Here is a 19,623-nt window from a genome sequence, read left to right on the forward strand (position 1 = left end):
ATTTAACCAAATTGGATGACAGCGTTGAGCAGCATACCAATGGACCTGAGCAATTAATTACTCAATTGAGAGCCTATGATATGCAGATGTGTCCACACTCATCAAGACGTGGATTTGATCCATACGCTCAGTGTTAAGCTTAAGTTAGCTTGAGCTTAAAATGTATGTGTGCAACAGCCAAAGTTTTTGTTCTGCTTTGTGCTTTCTGTTTTTTCCATTACTTACATTTCTCTTTCCCTCTTGTCTGTTTCTCTGCAGGCTTCAGAACTGGGAATGCTGTCAGTCTACTACACTTACATCTTCACCTCTCTGGTAAGAAATTCAAGATGGTGACAGCAATTAGAATACAAATTTCACACCCACAAGAGCACATCAGTACTTTAATGTCGTGTTCATAGTGTATTAAAATAGAAAACTTTAATTGGTGTTCCTCGCTTGAATGAATGATTGAATGTATAGACCTTAGAAAGAGGATTTATTGCCTAGATTTATTATATTGGGGATTATATGGTCAATTTTCTACCTCATTTTACCTAATCTCTTTTTTTTTCTTTCTTTCTTTCTTTCTTTCTTTCTTTCTTTCTTTCTTTCTTTCTTTCTTTCTTTCTTTCTTTCTCTCTTAAATATGTACTGATGTACTTATTTTGTACTGTATGTGCTTTTGGTTTGTATATCATATACAATATTTTTATTTTTGCATATCACTGACATCAAAACAGTCCGATAATTTGATCAAATAACTGAGACAAATAACGATTGTTCTGTATATGTACTGAGGATTTACATTTGGATGAATGTTTGTTGGTATGTAGTTGGTGAGACCTTCAATGAGCTTTATTTAGTCCTGCACATCTGTCTATGTGTTTTTTACAGAGCACCTTCATAGGATCAGAATTGTTTTTGTGGTTTTTTTTTTGTTAATATACATTTATTTTTGTTTTCCAGACCTGCAACTTATTCCAAAATGGGATAGGGTAGTTAGATGTGAACACTCTGTCATGTTTCCTGTATTTTTCGCAACACTTAAAGATGCTCCAGCACTGAGGATGCCAAAGCATGAAGCTTTGCAGTTGTTGTTTTGTCCTATTTTTGCTACAAATGCATGTTAGGGTGTTTTTATTGCACTTTTTATTTCAAGATTTTGAACATATTTTGTTGGGAACAGTTCAGGACTGCTGGCAGGCTAGTCCACCTTTTCTTCTGCAGCCTTGCCTTTGAGATGTGAAAAGAATGTCACTTTTCAATGTCTTGTTGAAAAATGCATGGACAGACTAAGGAAAGCTGGCTTTTTGAAGGTAGCATACATTTCTCAATAATGTCAGTGAACTTTTTTGACTTAATGTCACCATCTAAGAAGTGGAAATAAGCTTGTGATAGTGAAAGAACTACATACTATTATAGTGCTTGACTTTTTTATTTGTTTCTGATGCAGTTTGGATGGTCCTTCTTGTATTTGGTCCAAGGTATGCAGCCTCCATTTCATATTGCAATGCTCAAAAAAGCAACCTGGTGCTCAAATAATTATTTAGCCATTGATAAAAGGACTATTCTTGATGCAGTGTCATCTGAGGAATCCAAGCTCATTCCTGCAGACAGACAGACAAACGGTCGACCGGGCAGACAGACAGATAGATGGATAGATAGATAACAGAAAGAAAAACACATATGGACCATTTTCATACTTTGTTTAACTGCCAGGGACCTCAGTAGCGTGCTGTTTACCAGCCTGAATACTAACAGGAGAATATTGCAAGGGGGGTTTGTGGGAGGGTACTGCCAACATGTTTGACTGTGTTGCTCATTTCACATAAACATGATCCTTGTTGTAAAGCTGGTTGATCAGACTTCCTAATTATGTGTGATACAACACTAAACTGTACTATTACAGGGGAGAAATAATCAGCCAAATAAATATTGTCAGTACATATACACTACCAGTCAGAAGTTTGGACACATTATCCCGTTTAATGGCAAATGGCTTGTACTTATATAGCGCTTTTATCCAAAGTGCTTTACATGTACGTCACATTCACCCATTCACACACTGATGGCCATGCAAGGCGCTCAACCATGACCCATCAGGAGCAGTTAAGGGTTTGGTGTCTCACTCAGGGACACCTCGACATGAGCTCTCCGGGCCAGGATTGAACCGGCAACCCTTGGGGTGCAGGACGACCACTGTACCCACTGAACCATGCCGCTCATGTAATGGGAAAGTGTGACCAGACCTTTGATGGTGTATATTGTAATGTGTAAACATTGGGATGGGAATTGAGGATAGAGTAGCTTTTTTTCTTTCTTTTTTTTTGTTTTTTTTGTGTATGTCAGTCACTATCCAACAAAATGTCTGTACACCTCAGTGGATGTTTAAATTAAAGGACCTCACCCTGACATTTGAGAGAAATAGTCTTCAGTAACATGGATTTTGGCCCATTGAGAGTTACTGTAAGATTACAACGACAGAAAAATTGATGCTATGGTAAACTTAGCAGATAGCTGCTCCCTAATGGAAATTAATGAGGTTCAAAACACTTTTCTCTAATAGCGCTGTAGAGAAGATTCATATCAAACTGATTTATAACTCATTAGGAGGGAGCTGCTGCCATCGTCATGTTTTCCTCCACAGTCCTTGACATGGTCACTTCTGTTTTTGCAGCTCTCTTTTCTCCACTTCTTTTTTTTTTTATATCTGCTTGCTTTTTAGTTCTCCCCATGTAGATGAACACACACCGTTCTGTTAAAAGGCACAACAAACATAGAGATCCATGATAGAGCCAGGATGATGTCCCCACAATGCCGTCCTATATTAACAACATCATCCTTAAACCCAGATATTTGCCCGTTGATGGCTTTGTTAAAAGCTTTAGTTAACGTGATTACAAAGTAGGCAGTTTTATCCTGGTGGCCAGAATTGTGAAAGAAAAGCCGTAAGGAAACATCTTCATCTTATTACTTGTCACAATCAGTGGCTTATCCTATTTATTGTGTTTGAAATTGTTTTTGCTCTTACATAAATGCATACAGACACAAAATGAAATCAAATCAAACTAAATTAAATCAAATTAAATAAAAATACTTTATTTATCCGAGAGGGAAATTTCAGTGTTGTAGAAGGGTTTTGTTTTGTTTTGGGTTTTTTTTAATCAGAACAAATCAGACTTAATCAGAACAGAGCAATCTGAGAGCACAGACCTCTGCCAAGCTGTAGTCAAAGTCAGTTTTATTGTCAATTTCTTCACAAGAAACAAGACATACAAAGTACAAGACATACAAAGGAATCAAGATTACGTTTCCCACTGTCCCGCACTGAAGACAGGACAGGACATTTTAACATTGAAGTAACCAATAAAAATAAAAAATTGCGCAGGCAGAACAAATATCTGAAAAAAGAAAAACTGAGATTATTGCAAATTGGTAAAACTGTCAATAAAAATGAATGTATTTGAAAATATTTCAACAGCAAGAGAGCAAACTTCCAAAGCAATATTCTCCTAATCAACTTAAACTATTATTCAAATATTATCAGTAAAAAAAGAAAATGAAAGGGTCACTCACCTGAGAAAAAGCCCCAAATGGCCCAACAGCCTACCCAGTTCCCCTTATATTTTGATACCAGATCCAGATTATCAACATGTTCTTGGTCAAACACTGTTAGAACTACCATATCATCTTGGGTTTTTTATTTTTATTTATTTATTTTTTGGCCAATGATTCTGGGCATTAACTGATGGGTTGATGCTGTAATGCCAAAATGATCCCTTTCTCCCAATAGTAGAGAATCCTTGAAAAAATTCCTGGATCCAGACAGTGATCCAGATCAGCCCCCAAAATATTATCACTTGTTCTTTTATTCCATTTCTGACATTTCCTGAAAATCTAAACAAAATCCATCCACAACCTTTTTAAGTTATGTTGCTAGCAGACAGACGTACAAACGTCACCACCACAAACATAACCTCCACCCTGCAGAGGTAATTATTAGGAAGAAGAAGATGGTGATTTCATCCGGAGGGACTGTTGGCAGAAATGATCTCCAGTATCTTCCTGTCTTACATTAGACTTGATGGAGCCTCACACCAAACACACTCTGTTGTTTCTTCACTGCATTGTGTGGAGGATGTGAAGAATCATCCGTTATGTTCAGCAGCTTGTGCAGCACTCTTCCCTGGACAAGCTGCTCCGACTTATCCCCAGCTTGTTCTGTCTCTTTAAGTCTCTGGTTCTGATGCCCCAGCATAAACACAGCATATATATTTATTTCAATTCAAGTTACATTTTTGCCTATCATGGTCACTAAACATCATTCTAAGTCTAATATGCACATGTTTACACACTTCAGAAAACACATGTAAACACACATGAAAATGACTATAATCACATGCTTTCTGTTACTCTGACTCAAGAGCAACTGTCTCTAATGAGGCTTGGAGGCAAAGAAATCCCTTAATAATTAATTTCCTCAAGGGGAATTAAATTAAAATCAAATTATATGTAGCTGCATCACTCAAAAAAGGCAGCTTGTGTTGACTTTGCTCTGAAGATGTGGCAGGTCATCTTAGAGCAACATTAGTAACTGCGTAATGCACTATCTAAATGTGGTGTCTGTAGATATAGAGAGCACCTGTACACTAACATCAGCTTAATATTAGTAGTTTCCCCCTGACTTTTTCAAGTCTTAGTTATTTAGAATATTTATCACTCAAGTATTGTACTTGAGTTACATAAGTTCTTGTGTTTCTGAAGCGGTTTAATTTATAACTAGATTATGTTTTTTGGTACTTTTTATTCCACATTAGAAAGCATTCATAATTTCTGTTTTATTATACAATATTTTTTGTTTCTTCTTAGACTTTTTAAATACTGCTGTCTATCAAGTCCCTTATCTGAGACTAACACAGAATATTACGAGGTTAAGGAGACCTGCAGATGTTTTAATAATATCAAGGTTAAAAAGAAAACTTGTTTTTCTCCAGTTTTAAATATGTTTGTGTGGGTGGGATGTTTGACCTTAACATGGCACTTAATTAGGTTTTTGTGGGAGAAGTAGTTCAGTTGTGAGTTTCAGATTAGTCTCCTACCTTTAACACTGTGCTGTGACAGAACAATTAATGTATACTCTCATCAAAACTGCATTTAATCCAAATTCCTGTCAAGAGTTGTTGGCTGTGGTTATAATTACACAACGATGAAAGTGAGTGTTACCCAGAGGTTTTCTGATAAATTAAAGATAAGTATCTGTTATTATTGCTAATTTAAGATCCACCTTTATTGGTGCAGAGGGCAACTCATTACAAAACTTTGTACAAGAGCTTTTTAAAGACAGAGATTTCTGATAAATATATTTACAATGTTTACCAGAAGAACAATCCATGATTAACTGAGGTTACATTTGCAGCAAGTAGGCTGCTCGAATTAAACTAAGCGATCAACTTTCTATAAATAGTTCAGTTCATAACAAAACAACAGTTTATAGATCGGTGTTGGCTATGTCTTCATATGTCTCTTGCACAGTCAGAATGAGGCATCCCATAAATACAGCCAGTGCAGACATGACCATGTATTGCACAGTAATTAAATTACATTCTGTAATAAACTGGAACTCTTCAGACTGTATAAAAATGTGCTGCTTCACAAACCTTTATATGTGTTGCAAGACTAAACTTTCTGCATAAACCTGCTGTCTCATGTATAACATACATAATTAAAAAATGCATGATGGATGCATATTTTCATTAAAAATAGTGAAATTTTAAAAATGATTCTAGAAGAATGTAAGCCATAACGGTACTTATCAATTATCTAGACTAGAGAAAAAGAATTATTAGATATTTGGATTCCTACAGAGAAGTATTTAAGATTTATGACGCATGTATGAACATTAGTTAATGTGATAGATTGCAGTGTTCTCTGTTGTAGTTTGTAATTAAATCACCTCTTGTGCTGAATCTCTGAATGTTGCCTAATAAACTATTAAAGCTTGTAAACATTCATCATTTCTAATTTTCCATCTTTCCCATGTCTTACACTCACCATCATCCAAGTCTTTACATTTTGATTTTTGCGACCCTCTGCTTTACCCAACCTTCCCCTCTGCCTTCCTCCTCTGCTGACACTTCATTTGTATCCGGTCCTGGCATCCCTGACTAACGATCTGCCAGACTGCTCCCCTGCCTAATCTGTTTTCCCTGAATCATCATCTCAAGACTCTCATGAACATCTTTACATGGCTACTCTTCGATATGGGGTTTTTTGTCATGCCCACTTAGATATTTGACTGCTTTTTAGGCCTCATTTAGATTTTGTTTGGTCTACTCTCCTGTGTGTGGATGTTATCCATCTGGTATAAAAAAAAATGGATGGGAGTGGCGTTGCAGATGCTCCACTTTTCCCATCGACATGTCAACAAGTAAAGCTGTTTTTCATTCTAGTTATTGTTTCCTTAAATTCTTGTTCACTATTCTCTCCACAGCCAATTATATTTTTAGGAATGTTTTTGGAAAAGATAAATGACTATTAACTGGCTCTTATTATAAGGACCAATGATTTTCAGAGGATGCTCACTAGGGGGAAGATGATTTTTCTTTTTGCTTGCCTCTTCGTTAACAGCTTTTCACTTCAAATAGAAGTACGTTGTAACTGTCTCTGAAATGTGTTATGTGCTCCTCACTACATTAACTCAGAGACACTGTTCCTGAATAATGAAATGCTTAATCTAAATCCACAAATTCCCTTTAGTTGATGGTGCTGATCAGAATTAGACACGCAGGTGATGAGGTGGAAAGAGAGAACAAAGGCATTACTTATATGTATCAAACATTGCATCCTATTTTATGTGATAAAACTCTCAACCATTTTACCCCCCCCCCCCCCCACTCCCAATCTGTTAAGTCCACTTAATCCCAGTTGTTATTATCCTCGGCTGTAAATGGAAGATCTAATAGAAATCTTGGCCTTTGGCTCCACAAGTGTGGAGAGAATTAAACAAAAACATGATATGTGCAAAAGCTGGGAGCGTGTAGAACTCAACTGGACTTTTGCTGCTTCTCCTTGTGAAAAGAAAACATTGTTTCTGGAGTTCAAGCAGTTGACATCATCATACACACACCAGTCTCATACACACATATATACATGGGTGTACACGCAAAAAATTAGGACACACTGAGGCACACACATCAACTCTCCGCTTCGTGATTTCCATCTAAGTGATTTGTATCCTGTGATCCAAGCCTTTCTGCTGGATTGAATAAATCACATCAGGTTGGAGAGTGACTCATTGTATGTTGACGGGATGCCTAATGTCATTTGAAGGTTAGGTGAGCTTGGGACAGGGCCTGGCAGTGCCCTGCCTGGCACACTTTCACTTTATGATGTCATTTTGAGTTTTGATGTGAGCTTTCTCAGTGACATGCACTCTAATCCACACAAAACTATCAAAAATGCGCTTTGACACACAGTGCCGGCTGACATATTATTCTTCTTCGCAAAGCGGGGGCCCTCAGTTCAGTCTCTCGCATACCCGTCCGCCTGTTTGTTTTGTTCTTCATGTTCCATTTCCCCTCCACGCACCCATGATCCCTCTTGTCATTTCAATCGTTGTCATGCATCCGTGCCTGAAAATCTGCCTGACTGTCTCACACGCACACACGCGAATGATAAAAATCAAATAAAAAAACTCATAAGCATGCCTCCCCCCACCCCCACCCCCACCCACCCAAAATCCTGACCCTCAGTTATACATACAAGTATGTAACATCTTGGCCTGCTTATCTACCCGCCTGTCTGCCTCCTGGAAATAAGCTCTGTAGCTTTTGTCTTGTGGCATGCTGATAGAAAACAGGTTTGAATACAAAATCTCACAGACATATTAATGTAGACATATTTGTCTTCTTTTTTCTCTCTATCTTAAGTTCAGTCTTAAGAGGTCTTAAGAGTTAGGTTTTATTTCTGAAGCTTGGCCGTTATTCACAAATTAATCCCTTTTTTTCTCTGACACTGATGTGCTCTCTGGCATTTGTTCTCGGCCAGTTGGGGTTTTGGGCTCGACATGCTCCATGCTTCTAATTATTCCTCCCAACACTGTCAAATTAAAAAAATGTTTTATGACTGAGCGTCCTGCTGAGGAACAGATGAAATGTATGCCCACCTCCCTGACAGGCACAGCCATAATTTACTCGTTTTCTCTGCCTCTCTTGTAGTCGATTTGTACCTTGGTAATTCCACCTTTTCTGCAGCCTCTTTCTTCACCGCTTAAATGTGCATCCCTCTTCTCTTTCTCTATCTGTCTGTCTTAGTGGGTTTGTCTGGTATTGATAGAAATAATGCTGGATGGTGCAGTATTGAATGTTAGTGTTCATTCATATCAAGTTTGTTGCTCTGACAAAATTTCTTATCTTATATTTCACAATATGAATTGAAAAAGGGAAAATTTCAGCCTCACCCTCCATCTCCTGTACTGTGACACATAAGACTACTGAAGACTACCCCCAATGAAAAAAAAAGTCTTGTCAATCAAACTGCTTTAGAGGGCAACTACTGTGACTGTGAAAATGACTGGGGTTTAATTAATTCCCCTCCACGGCTTATGTTCATATTTCCCTGTTTAGACACAGAGTTTGAGAATCAGTCAGCTGAGTAATAGAAAAGGTAACAGTCTATGTGGATGGTGACAACAGAGAGCTGTATCCAGACTGAATATCAACTATGGCATCATTATGTCACAACAAGTTTCACCAAATAATGTCAGCTTGCTACTCGTATGTAATGCATAGATATAAGTCAATTCATTCTGCAAAGAGCATTATAAACAAACACAGGTTGTTCCTCTGTTCCTCTTTTTTCTGTGGCTATACCTTGACTCGATAACTCTTCTGATATTACTTGATTATTTTGTTATTTTCAAATAATCCCAGCATTTGGAAGGTTGAAGCAAACTTTAGTGAGTTCAAATAATCCTCATTTAGGAGTCAGTTAATGATTTGAGGTCCTGCCTTAAAGTTTTATTAGTGACTCATGTAAATAAAGAACAGTGGAAGCAGAGAATACAAAATTCAAAAATATGAACCTAAAAAATAGATAAAGCTGGCTGAGGTATAAACTCATAGAATAGAATAGAATAGAACAGAATAGAATAGAATAGAATAGAATAGAATAGAATAGAATAGAAAATACTTTAATAATCCCTTTGGAGAGTCCTCAGGGAAATTAAAAAAATACTTGGATTTCTGTTGAATTTCCAGAGAACATATTGACAGATTGCGATAGCAGGGTCACCTATTATTTAAAATTAATTGCAGCACTAATTTAAAAAAAAAAAAATAAATTACCCGGGCTTTACCATAATTACTTTGACTCTACCATGTTTCATAATAATATATTGAACTCTTCATTTATCTGGTAGGTTGTGCTACTTTTTCAATTTCAAGAGCTTTGGAGCTTATGAGCTCATAAAAATTATTTAATAAATTTCATCTTGTGGGAAACCATCTTTGAAAATCACTTACGTAGTTCATGTTAATAAAATACCATCATTTGACAAAACCACATTTTACCATGTGGGAACTTGCTGCTACTTCCTAAATCGTGTTTCCTTCAGTAAACATTGTGGTGAAGTCACTTGCTGTAGAAGATCCAGCTAACTTTGTCCCATCACTTAGTGAAAGGCCGTAGCTGTGTAGTGACCGTTTTCACATTGGTTTACTTATTCAGAGAGATTTGAGATTTTATATGAGAATAGAATTTGCGTAAATGTCCTCTTTAACTTTATATGTGCAGGTTTTACCATTAGCAATATATACAAACTTGGAAATAAAACAATCTAAGGTGGCAAGAAATACAGTAACCACTATAGCTCTGAGGTGTAATTAGTTTTCAAGATGAGATGTTGCTATGAACGACTGGATTCTTGATTAAAGTCTGTATCATTTCTTTTGCCATTTAAGCTTTGATTTAGATGATATTTGATTAAAACCACCACCCATCTCCTTACACGTTCTCATCCATTCTCTGCAGGCTGTCTGCACCATTAACCATCCAATATAATCATTATTGTAGGGATCGAGGCCTCAGCTATTCTGTGAATTGTTTTGATGAAAGTGTCTTGTTCAGGGTGAAAGTGAGACTGACTCGATAAAAAGGGATTAAAAAAGGTGGTTCATTTAACTCTAGATTAGATTGGAAAAGAAAGTTCATGCAGTATTTTATGCTGTTTAAAATCATTATCCAACAAAAACAAACAGCAAGTTTTTTACAGTCCTTAAGACTGTGTCAGAATCTCTAAATGTTCAGTATATAGTGCATTTTAACCAAATTACAATTTTATTTTTTTATTTCTGTGGTACCCAGAAATAGTACCCAGAGTTCTTTAGTATTTGTGGTTTCTTGTATAAATGGAAAACATAGACACAGAAAATAGATTCTGAACATAAGACTGAGTGACTAATATTTCCAGTCACTTTTTAATGCTCAGTATCAGACTCTAGTGTTTAATTCATGTCATGGTTTATAAGTGCATTTAATGTATTAATTTATATAGTTATTGAAGACAAACCGTATAATTTAAACATTTGTGGTTTGCCACCTCAAAAGTTCCAGTTTATCTCAACAAATAATCAAGTATTGAACATGGGATGGCTATGTAAGTGTTTGCTGTTATGATGCGTCACTTCTGTTTTTTTCAGGTGTAGTAGGGTCAGGTATCATTTGCTTCAACCTTTAATAATATGGTAAGGTACTCTTTAAAGAAGAAGTCTTATGATCAACTAAAAAATGGAAAAATGGTCTTAATGAGGCCATGCTATATATATATATACTAACTTTCAAAAGTTTGGGGTCACTTTGCCATGGGATTCAATAGGGAAGTGACCCCAAACTTTTGAACGGTAGTGTATATATATATATTTTAGAAACTATCTTTCAATTTCCAGCTCAAAATGCCACACAGATGATCAGCATCTCATCACTCTGTGCCCCTGTGAATCAGTGGGAGCAGCACAGTATATGCACATGGCAGCAGGGCAGCCCACAGACACAGAAACAAGAAATTATGCTGCTTCTGTGATCATTTCTCATAACCATAATATAAACAATGGCTAAATGCTGAGCCAGCAAGATGTAACAGGTAAGGGAGGTTGAGTTTATCAAGCAACTTTGTGATTATGAAATCAGAGTTTTGAAAGAGAAGAGAAGGGATGAGAGCTTGAAAAATGGCTTGTACATAATTACTGTAAACTGTATTTAAACAATGGACATAGAAAAAACAATAAATGTTGGCAGCGCCTCAAACCGGTTGTCTTTTAGTTGTGGCTCAGTTGAGGGTAAAATAGATGTAGTGCTGATCCATCTTTCTCTGATAAAAATCAGCTTTTATGATCCAAGATGGCACAAAATAAAAGGCTTCAAAACTGTACTTCCCTGTAATAAAAGTAACATAATGCCCTTGTATCCCTGTTGGTAAGAGCCTTGTGTGGTTTAAATATGTTTTGCTGTCTTCTCAGACCACAACACACTGCTTGTTTCTGTCCCTCACCGCTGTATGCTTCTACACACTGTGGCATGAAAAATTTTCTTCAGTAATACGCTGGAGCTGTTATTTTACATGTCTGGGTGTATAAAAACAGGAGATAGGAAAAAAAATATATATTTTTTTATACAGCCGATTCTGTACGTTGTGTGTTTTAATTGTTGTTATCTGAGACAAAGAGAAAAGCCCAACAAATGCAAACAAATTCATGAGGGATATTGTATTGCAAATGTTTCTGTTTATGTTTAAATGATTTACAGAAAGAATTTGTCAAATCAAGACATGTTTTTTTTTTTTTGTTTTTTTTGTTTTGTTTTTTTTTTCAAGCTGTGATATTGAAGGGAACCAAAGCCAGGAAAAAACAGACTTCCAACAACTTGGTATTTTCAGTATGTATGTCAGACCTCCTTGCCTGATCATCCCAAAAAACCTTTCCAGTATATAATAATATACTTTTATCCCTATATATTAGTTAGACAGATGTGTGATGTTTGTGAAATTGAAAGTAAACAGTATAAACAAGTGAATGTAGATTTGCACTCGGTGGACTCACACCTTGGTACATTGAGAGTTCTGACATATTGATTAGTCCGTATCAGCCTTTTTACCACCAGCCCTTCCTCTGAGCCCCAAGTATGGATGACTCGGTGTTGACAGATGTATTACAGGCAATTTTCTTCACAATCCCAGAGCTTTGGTCAGCTGACTGTAGGTCTGCGTTGGAGGGTTGAAATGACCTAATATTTGACTTCATTCCTTTTTATCTGTGTTTTATCTATCTATCTATCTATCTATCTATCTATCTATCTATCTATCTATCTATCTATCTATCTATCTATCTATCTATCTATCTATCTATCTAGTGTACCTTCCTCTTTTACTTTTTCAGTTTTTCTCTTCTTTCTTTCCCTTTCTTTTTCATAATCTGTTTTCCTAAAATGTTCCCTTATTTGCTCAAACCTGTCAAGTACTGAATAATAAGCTCAAAACAACACAAAGTCTCCACAAGGCACAATGTATTTTTCTTTTTACACCATTGAATGTGAAATTCATCTGTGTTAGAAGATGTTTGCTCTTGGTGATTTGACACTATTGGAACCTCTAAAATATTTGCAGTTTGAAACAACACATAATTTACGATGAAATTGCTTTTTAAATAAATTTGTTAATTCACTCCATAAAAAGTACAAAAACAAACAGATGTTGGAAAGTGTTTCTTCTCCTTAATAGTGTTGATTTTAAATAGTAAAATATAGTTTATCTCAGTCGCTTTGGTGCATTTGTCATATCAGAATTAACATTTGCACAGCAGTTAGTGAGTCTCTCAAAACACTTAGTACAAACTGCAGAACCTAGTCAATAACCTGCAAAACTGTGTCATTTGTTATAGATAGTTCATTTACCATTGCTAGTCCTGCTTGAAAAGTCATATTTACATAACCAAACATTAGTAGGTATGGCTGGTTTAGTCACTGAATGATATAATGATATGATCCATGATAAAATGCATGACATCAGATGATTAATCTGGGATTAATCAGCACATTATTATTGTAGCTGCTGCAGCATGAGCTGGTTTGAACTATGTTATGAACAGTTCAATATGCAGGCAATAGATGAATCTTTTGATGGGTCAAGAGATAATCAACAGCAGAGGAAATGAAAGAAACGCTCACACTCTGACACAGAAATCTTAGTTCTTTAAACCTTTCCTCTGATCTTTGGTTTTTGGTGAGATGCTGGATTATTTGAACATTTATTAAAATGAAACAACTAGAGACATAAATCACCATTGTAAGCTATAGAAGTGTAAGCCTACATGCCATTTGTTGAAAAAAGTATGAAACCACATCTTCAGACATATGTTTTGTAATAAAAGCTTGCTGTGATATCCATTGTGTTTGATCTTAATCAGCTGTCAGTTAATGTAGTGAAGTAGAAAATACATAGCCTTCCTCTGAAATGTATAGGAACATAGGTATAAAGCAGAATTAAATGGAAACACTCAGGTAAAATAACATAGATCATATATATTCTAAGTATAGCATCAAGTAAATATAGTTTTTTTTCCCAACACTGGTCTTCAGTAAGAGTTTCCAGTTTTATTTTAAACACAATCCCCATCTCATTGTCACTCAGCTCCAACAAGGAGAAAGTTGAACGTGCAATCAAGCTAAGCTGATCACGTCTGTGCAGGATTAGTGAAGGGGAACTGAAATGAAATCTTTTTTATTCTATAAAGTTCTGCTATGCAGACAAGTGAGGGCAATTAGATCATTAAAGATATGGAGACGCACTGCATTAGGTTGATGAAGGTACAGCTAAAAGTGACCCCTATAAAGGAAATGTGCCTCTCTTAATCAATGCTGTAGAAGATTTATAAAGCTTTTTCAATGTGTTTCTATAAAATTATGAATGCAGTATCATAAACCAGGCGGCTTTGTTTTCATTTTCAAGTTGTTTGTAATGCCTCTGTGTGCTGTATGTTTAACAGCTTTCATTCCCATCAGTTTGTTGATCCAATTAAACTGGTTTCAGATTTGGCTGCATTTCTGTCTGATTGGGGAGTAGCACAAAGAATTTATAGGAAAATGTTCACATTCACTCCAAAGAGATAATGAGGAAGCTGGTGGTGGCGGTGGTGGTGGTGGGGGCTCACTGTAAACAAAAACAAATCAAAAAGCTTTTTAAAATACCACCAAAGGGCATTTGTATTGATATCCACTGAGGACAGAGAACAGAGGATTACTACAGAGGATATCCTGCATACAGTAAGATCATGGAATGGGATGTAAGTATGTATTACTAAGCAGAAACAAAGAAGTAGATGGAAACAAAATGCTTATGCAAAGCCAAATAAGAAAGAGGAAGCAAACATCTCCCTTTTTTGTACAACTGCGAAAAAGGCCGCTGTGAGTCCCTGTCACCATCGATTCACCTACTACTGAGCTGAGCTACCAAGGCTCAGATCACTTTAGATAAAGTGGGCATGGATTAAATGTGGACCGAGTTTGTTTTGATTGGAGGGCATGTAATTCTGTCAGCTGCTTTCTGTTTGCATCGAATTCAAAGCATTAAAAAAAACCTGAGTATATTTTTTGAGAATAGAAACTAAAGAATAATATCAAATATGTGTAAATGTGAGCCAGAAGCAAGATGTTGCTACAGACATCACTTAAATCCAGTATTGTTCATTTTTATCCTGTGGCCCCTCTAACACAGAGGGGATGTCTATTCTGAGGGTTCACTTGGTCTCTAGAAGAATCATTCAGTTGATAGATGCAAAAGATTCCAAGCTTCTCTGAAATTACCAGAGTTTAGATGGAATCTGATTTCCATTACCTGCTCCTCTTCTTTGTATTTGTATTTTTTTTTTCTGTTTCAGTCATCCACTGCATGACTGCAGACTCTGCAGCCTCCCATTTTTCCAGAAAAAGAATCAGCTCCTTTCAGCCAACATTGCAATTAAAAGAAGCTTTCATGAGTAATTTCAAGACATTTACTGACTTTGGAGGTTTTTCTGGTTTACATTTCATTTGCTTTTTCTTGTGCTTTCAGCTATCTTGTTCTTTTATAAAAAAAAAAAATAATAAAAAAAGATAGTCCTACTGGGAATGAAAAGCTTACTGGGAGGGATAGACTGTTTCAGATTCCAAACATATGCCAGTGTCTGCAATATTCATGGTGGTTTTGCCCTCCACCGTTCTAAGAATTACTCTGGGCATGAGGTCTCTGCTTCACAAATAGGTTGTTTCTGTTACAGATCAGAAATGATTTTACTGTATGAATAACAGGAAAAATTGGTCATTTGTTTCCACCTCTGCGCAGGAATGCTGCCAAATTGTTTAAATGTATGGAGCTATTAAACCATTTGAAACAAAGATAATGTGTCAACCCCAACAACAGGCTAAGATATATGCTGTATTAATTTCATGCTCGTCTCACAGTGAATTAAACTATCTAGCCAGCAGAAGCAATGTAAGTGGCAATTTAGCACTCTTTGCAAGAGGAATGACTTGGGTACAATCCATACACATACAGCACTGTGAAATATCCAGATAGCAACTGTGCAATTGCAGCCATTGAGACACTGGTTCAGCTGCATTTAGCTTTCATGTCCAGCTGTAGCAGGATGCTAAAGCTGGACATAAACTCAATAAACTGAAAAAAACTCAGTAAATCATTTATTCAATTTTGCCATTACATCCCAGGTTTATAATAGGCATGACATTTGGTAATGCTCTTTCTCCCCTCCTCCTCTATCAATCCCACGCTCCCTGAGAACACCGTAATTAAGAGGCTGCAGCAGCCTTTAGAGCTCAGACTGAATTTACGTGGCAATTGATAATGACGTATTGCCCAAAACACTACATGAACATTTTAGCTATTAGAGAATAATCAGCATGCCACTAGAATTGAATTTCATTACAGAGTGAGGGTCAGCCTCAGGCCTAAAGGTTCTCAACATGCTATAACCTCCCCCCTACGAAACAGAAGAGACATCATTAATCAGTATTTTATCTTTAGGAAAATCAATATGCAATTTACTGAAATGTTACTCATCATCAGCTTCTGGAGTCTGTACTTTCACAGTGCTGCCACGCTAGATAAGGAGTGAAGATGATTTTTCTCTCTCTTTCATATTGTCAATGATGATTATCACCAATGACAGCTTTGTCTGTATCTGGGGCACATGGTACAGAGCAGAAAATAAAGACTTTAGGTTTCAAGCTAGCAGCAACTAATGTAAATGCCACATGTCACCTTTAAACTGTCCAAAGCTACATTTTTGCAATAAGCATGGATTAAATGACAATGCTAGCAGAGGGCAGTCATTGTGGCAAACCAAGAAGGATTTTTTACTAGAACTTCACAGCTGACCTTCCCTTAATTAAGCCTTGTCGCACTTTAAAACTTTAAATAACCAATTCTTATATCTAACATTTATTTTGTTTGATTATTAATTGCTGCAACTCTGCTGCAACAAAACCTAAAAGCTGATGGCCAACTATTGCCTGAAATGAGTGGTCTCTCTGGAAACTCTCGTGTCCTGCTAGTGTAATCTCTGTCTGTCACTCCCAAACACACACACACACACACACACACACCCGGACATGCACACACACAAGAGAGGTTTGATTTCTTTTGTTCTGTTCTTATCTGTCAACAATTTGTGGAGAAGTTTGTAATTCAGTGGGAACATAAAGTGCAGAAAAGCTGTGGAAGGTCTGAATTTAAGGGTTCCCAGCCAGAAGCTAATGCTGTGTGGAGGCCTTGAGATGAAAAAGTTTGGGAACCCCTGAGATACTGTATTGTTATAATTAAGTATTTTTATGTGATATCTTGTTTTGGATAAAAGATGACAAATCTTAAATCATTATTCTTCAAAAAACCAAAACTTCTAAATGTTTTATTAATCTTCACAGCATTTAAATGTTTTCTCTTGAATGTAAACAAGCTGTTATTCCATTGGGATGTTGGTCTTTTAAATATGTCTGAGTTTTGAAGACTTCCTTTCTATTTTTTTTTTTTTTTTCATTGTATTTGTTGTTGTTGTGTTTTTTTTTTTTTGTTGTTTTTTTTTGGTTTTTTCTCTTTTTTTTTTAACTCCCTATTTATTTTGAATGGGGTTAATTTCCATTTCACGCTGTCAAAGCCCACATTTTTCTAGAAATTGCTTGATGCTTTCATTCTTGAATTTATAATGTCCTCTTTTCTGAGAATCATCTGAAGTTTGAGGACCATTACCAGGCTAACCCCCTTCTTTAGTTCCAGTGTCAGCGTGTCCAGACAGATGCTCAAGCACACAGTACACTAAGGTGCACGTAAATGCTGACCATGAGGACAACAATTCATAGTCAGAATGAAAGAAAGGTCTGTGTTCGGCCAAATCATTCCTCTTGAAGAATAACTTCCCTACACTCAAACATGGTGCAAAGACCATGCTTAGGGTCAGGGCACCTTTGAAATTAAACAGTTTTATTACAATCTCTAATGTAATGTTTTACCATTGCATTCTGGTTACCATGAGAACAACTCCTAAATTTGCTCCTTATTTAACAGATTTGTTAGATTATTGTCAAGCATTTGGTATAACAACTCTGTCAATATTTTAAATGTATTCCAAAATAAATAAATTTAAAAAAACACAACTTTATACTTGCTTATAAAACTTGAAAAAAAACCCAAATATATTTGATTTACTTCTGCTAGAGTCATGAATATGAATAAAATTTGTGTAAAAGTACATGAGTCACTAAATCTGCTGTTGACATTCATTGTTGTGACTCATTTGACATTACCGCTTCTCAGTGCTGCACTTCTTCACATGAGACTTTTTAAATATTTTATATACTTATGTGCCAGTCCGTTATACTTGTTTAATTTGTGTAAAAGTTTATGAGTTACTGATGCTGCAGCAGAGAATCATTTTTGTGACTAATCTGACATAATTGTTGTGTTCTCTTACGCCAACACTGTCCTGTAGCTCTCAACTCAAGTAATGTCCATTAGATTTAATGCTGCTTTCAACAGTTACCCTTTTAAGAAGTTTGTCATACAGACAAAATGTTCTGTTTTGAAGAAGAAGCCAATTCATTAAAATTCTTTGTCCCCATACGCCTTAAAGGGACATACGCCTTGAGTCTGATTTTTTATTGACATTTTTCCATTTTTGGTGGAGTTGTCTGTGTTTCAGTGATAGGATGCATCCAGATCAGACAGCTGCCCATCTTCTAATGATCACTGCAGTTGTCACATTTTTGTGTGAGACCAACATGAAATAAGCGGCGAGATGGTGATTGATTATACAAGCATTATAACTGCAAAGCAATATGACGTGTATGTGTGCAGATGGGTAAAGCATGCAGGAAGGATGGAGGAGGGGTTGGGTTCATTGCTGGGTATTCTACTATCAGCTGAATCAGTCCTCCTGGGATCTCATTATTCGCTACTCAAGCCGACCATATTGTTCCAAACATCAAGTCCTGTATATTCTGGCATTTCTGAAGTTGAGCGTTCACGTGAGGTCGTATGAGTGGTCTAGTATGTAAAAAGTGAAAATAATAAGAAGTCACTGAAAGCTGAAGTATATGTAAATCCATCTAAAATAATGAAGGAGACTTGTGAGAACAAAAGGAGCAGGAAATAAAGAATAGATAAGACAGAGACTATCAGACTGTGTGGTTTTCAGATGGAAAAGGGCAAGCATTGAGGAGGTGAAGCAACAGTTTTTGGTTGGTTGGCTCGAGTCCTGACTGCTGATTGATCTCCAGGTGACAGCCGGTGTCGCGGGCCCTCGGCCAGGCTGTCATTTCCCTCACAGCCCCCCTCATCCTCGCTCTGTCACTCTGTCTCTCCTCCCCACTGCTTTTTAAGCTCTCATTTGTGCCAGCTAATCTCCCACCTTACCCCCCTCCACACTGATCCAACTTCTAGCTTTCTCTTTCTTCTGCTGTCTCTCTGCTCCTCATCGTCATTCTGTTCATTCACCCTTTTCACCCCATCAGTGGTGACAGTTGGTTCGTCTGCTGCTCTCTTCTACCCTCCAGCCTTGCCTTTTTGTTCCCCCCTCTGATGGGAACCAACTGTCCTCTGCTAATTACTGTCCATTTCACATCTCCTATTTACTATGCAAGAGTTGCTCATGTGTTGGGCTTTTAGTCTGTATTTGTTTCCAACTGTGTTTGTATGCCTGTGCTTGTGTGTACTTAATTTACTCATGTTGGAGGACCATAAATCTGTTTCAATGGTCCCATTGTGGCAAGGCTTAATGTAGGGGTGAAGGTTATGCTTGGAAATGAGCAGGTATGATTAAGTCTCCAAGAAATCAATGTAAGTCAGAGTTAACACCTCTAAAGTGAAACATGCTCTTGTGTGAGTTTGTTGCATATTTCCTTTTCAGTTTAAATGTGCTTGTGTGTCAGAGTCTGTGCCCTAAAAGTCCAGGGATGCAGTGCATTAGTTTCCTTCAGTCACAGCCTGAGGATATTTTGGTGGCCTTGATCTTCATTGAGTGTGTGTACGTGCTGCTCAGTTGTGTAAATTTCATTTTCCTGTTATGTGTGGTCAGTGCATGTAGGCTTGCATGTGTACACACGTGTGTA

At 36.8% G+C, this 19,623-nt stretch overlaps 1 protein-coding gene across 1 annotated transcript in view; it reads left to right on the forward strand.

The window, feature by feature from the left end:
* Window positions 1–19,623, forward strand: part of grik4 (glutamate receptor, ionotropic, kainate 4) — a 247,302-nt gene that overhangs the window by 165,906 nt on the left and 61,773 nt on the right. The window contains exon 7 of the mRNA XM_041995316.1: window positions 259–312. Coding sequence (XP_041851250.1) covers window positions 259–312 — 54 coding nt within the window. The remainder of the gene's footprint in view (window positions 1–258; window positions 313–19,623) is intronic.

The sequence above is a fragment of the Melanotaenia boesemani genome, chromosome 9 (genome assembly GCF_017639745.1).
Source record: "Melanotaenia boesemani isolate fMelBoe1 chromosome 9, fMelBoe1.pri, whole genome shotgun sequence".
NCBI classification, from domain to species: Eukaryota; Metazoa; Chordata; class Actinopteri; order Atheriniformes; family Melanotaeniidae; genus Melanotaenia; species Melanotaenia boesemani.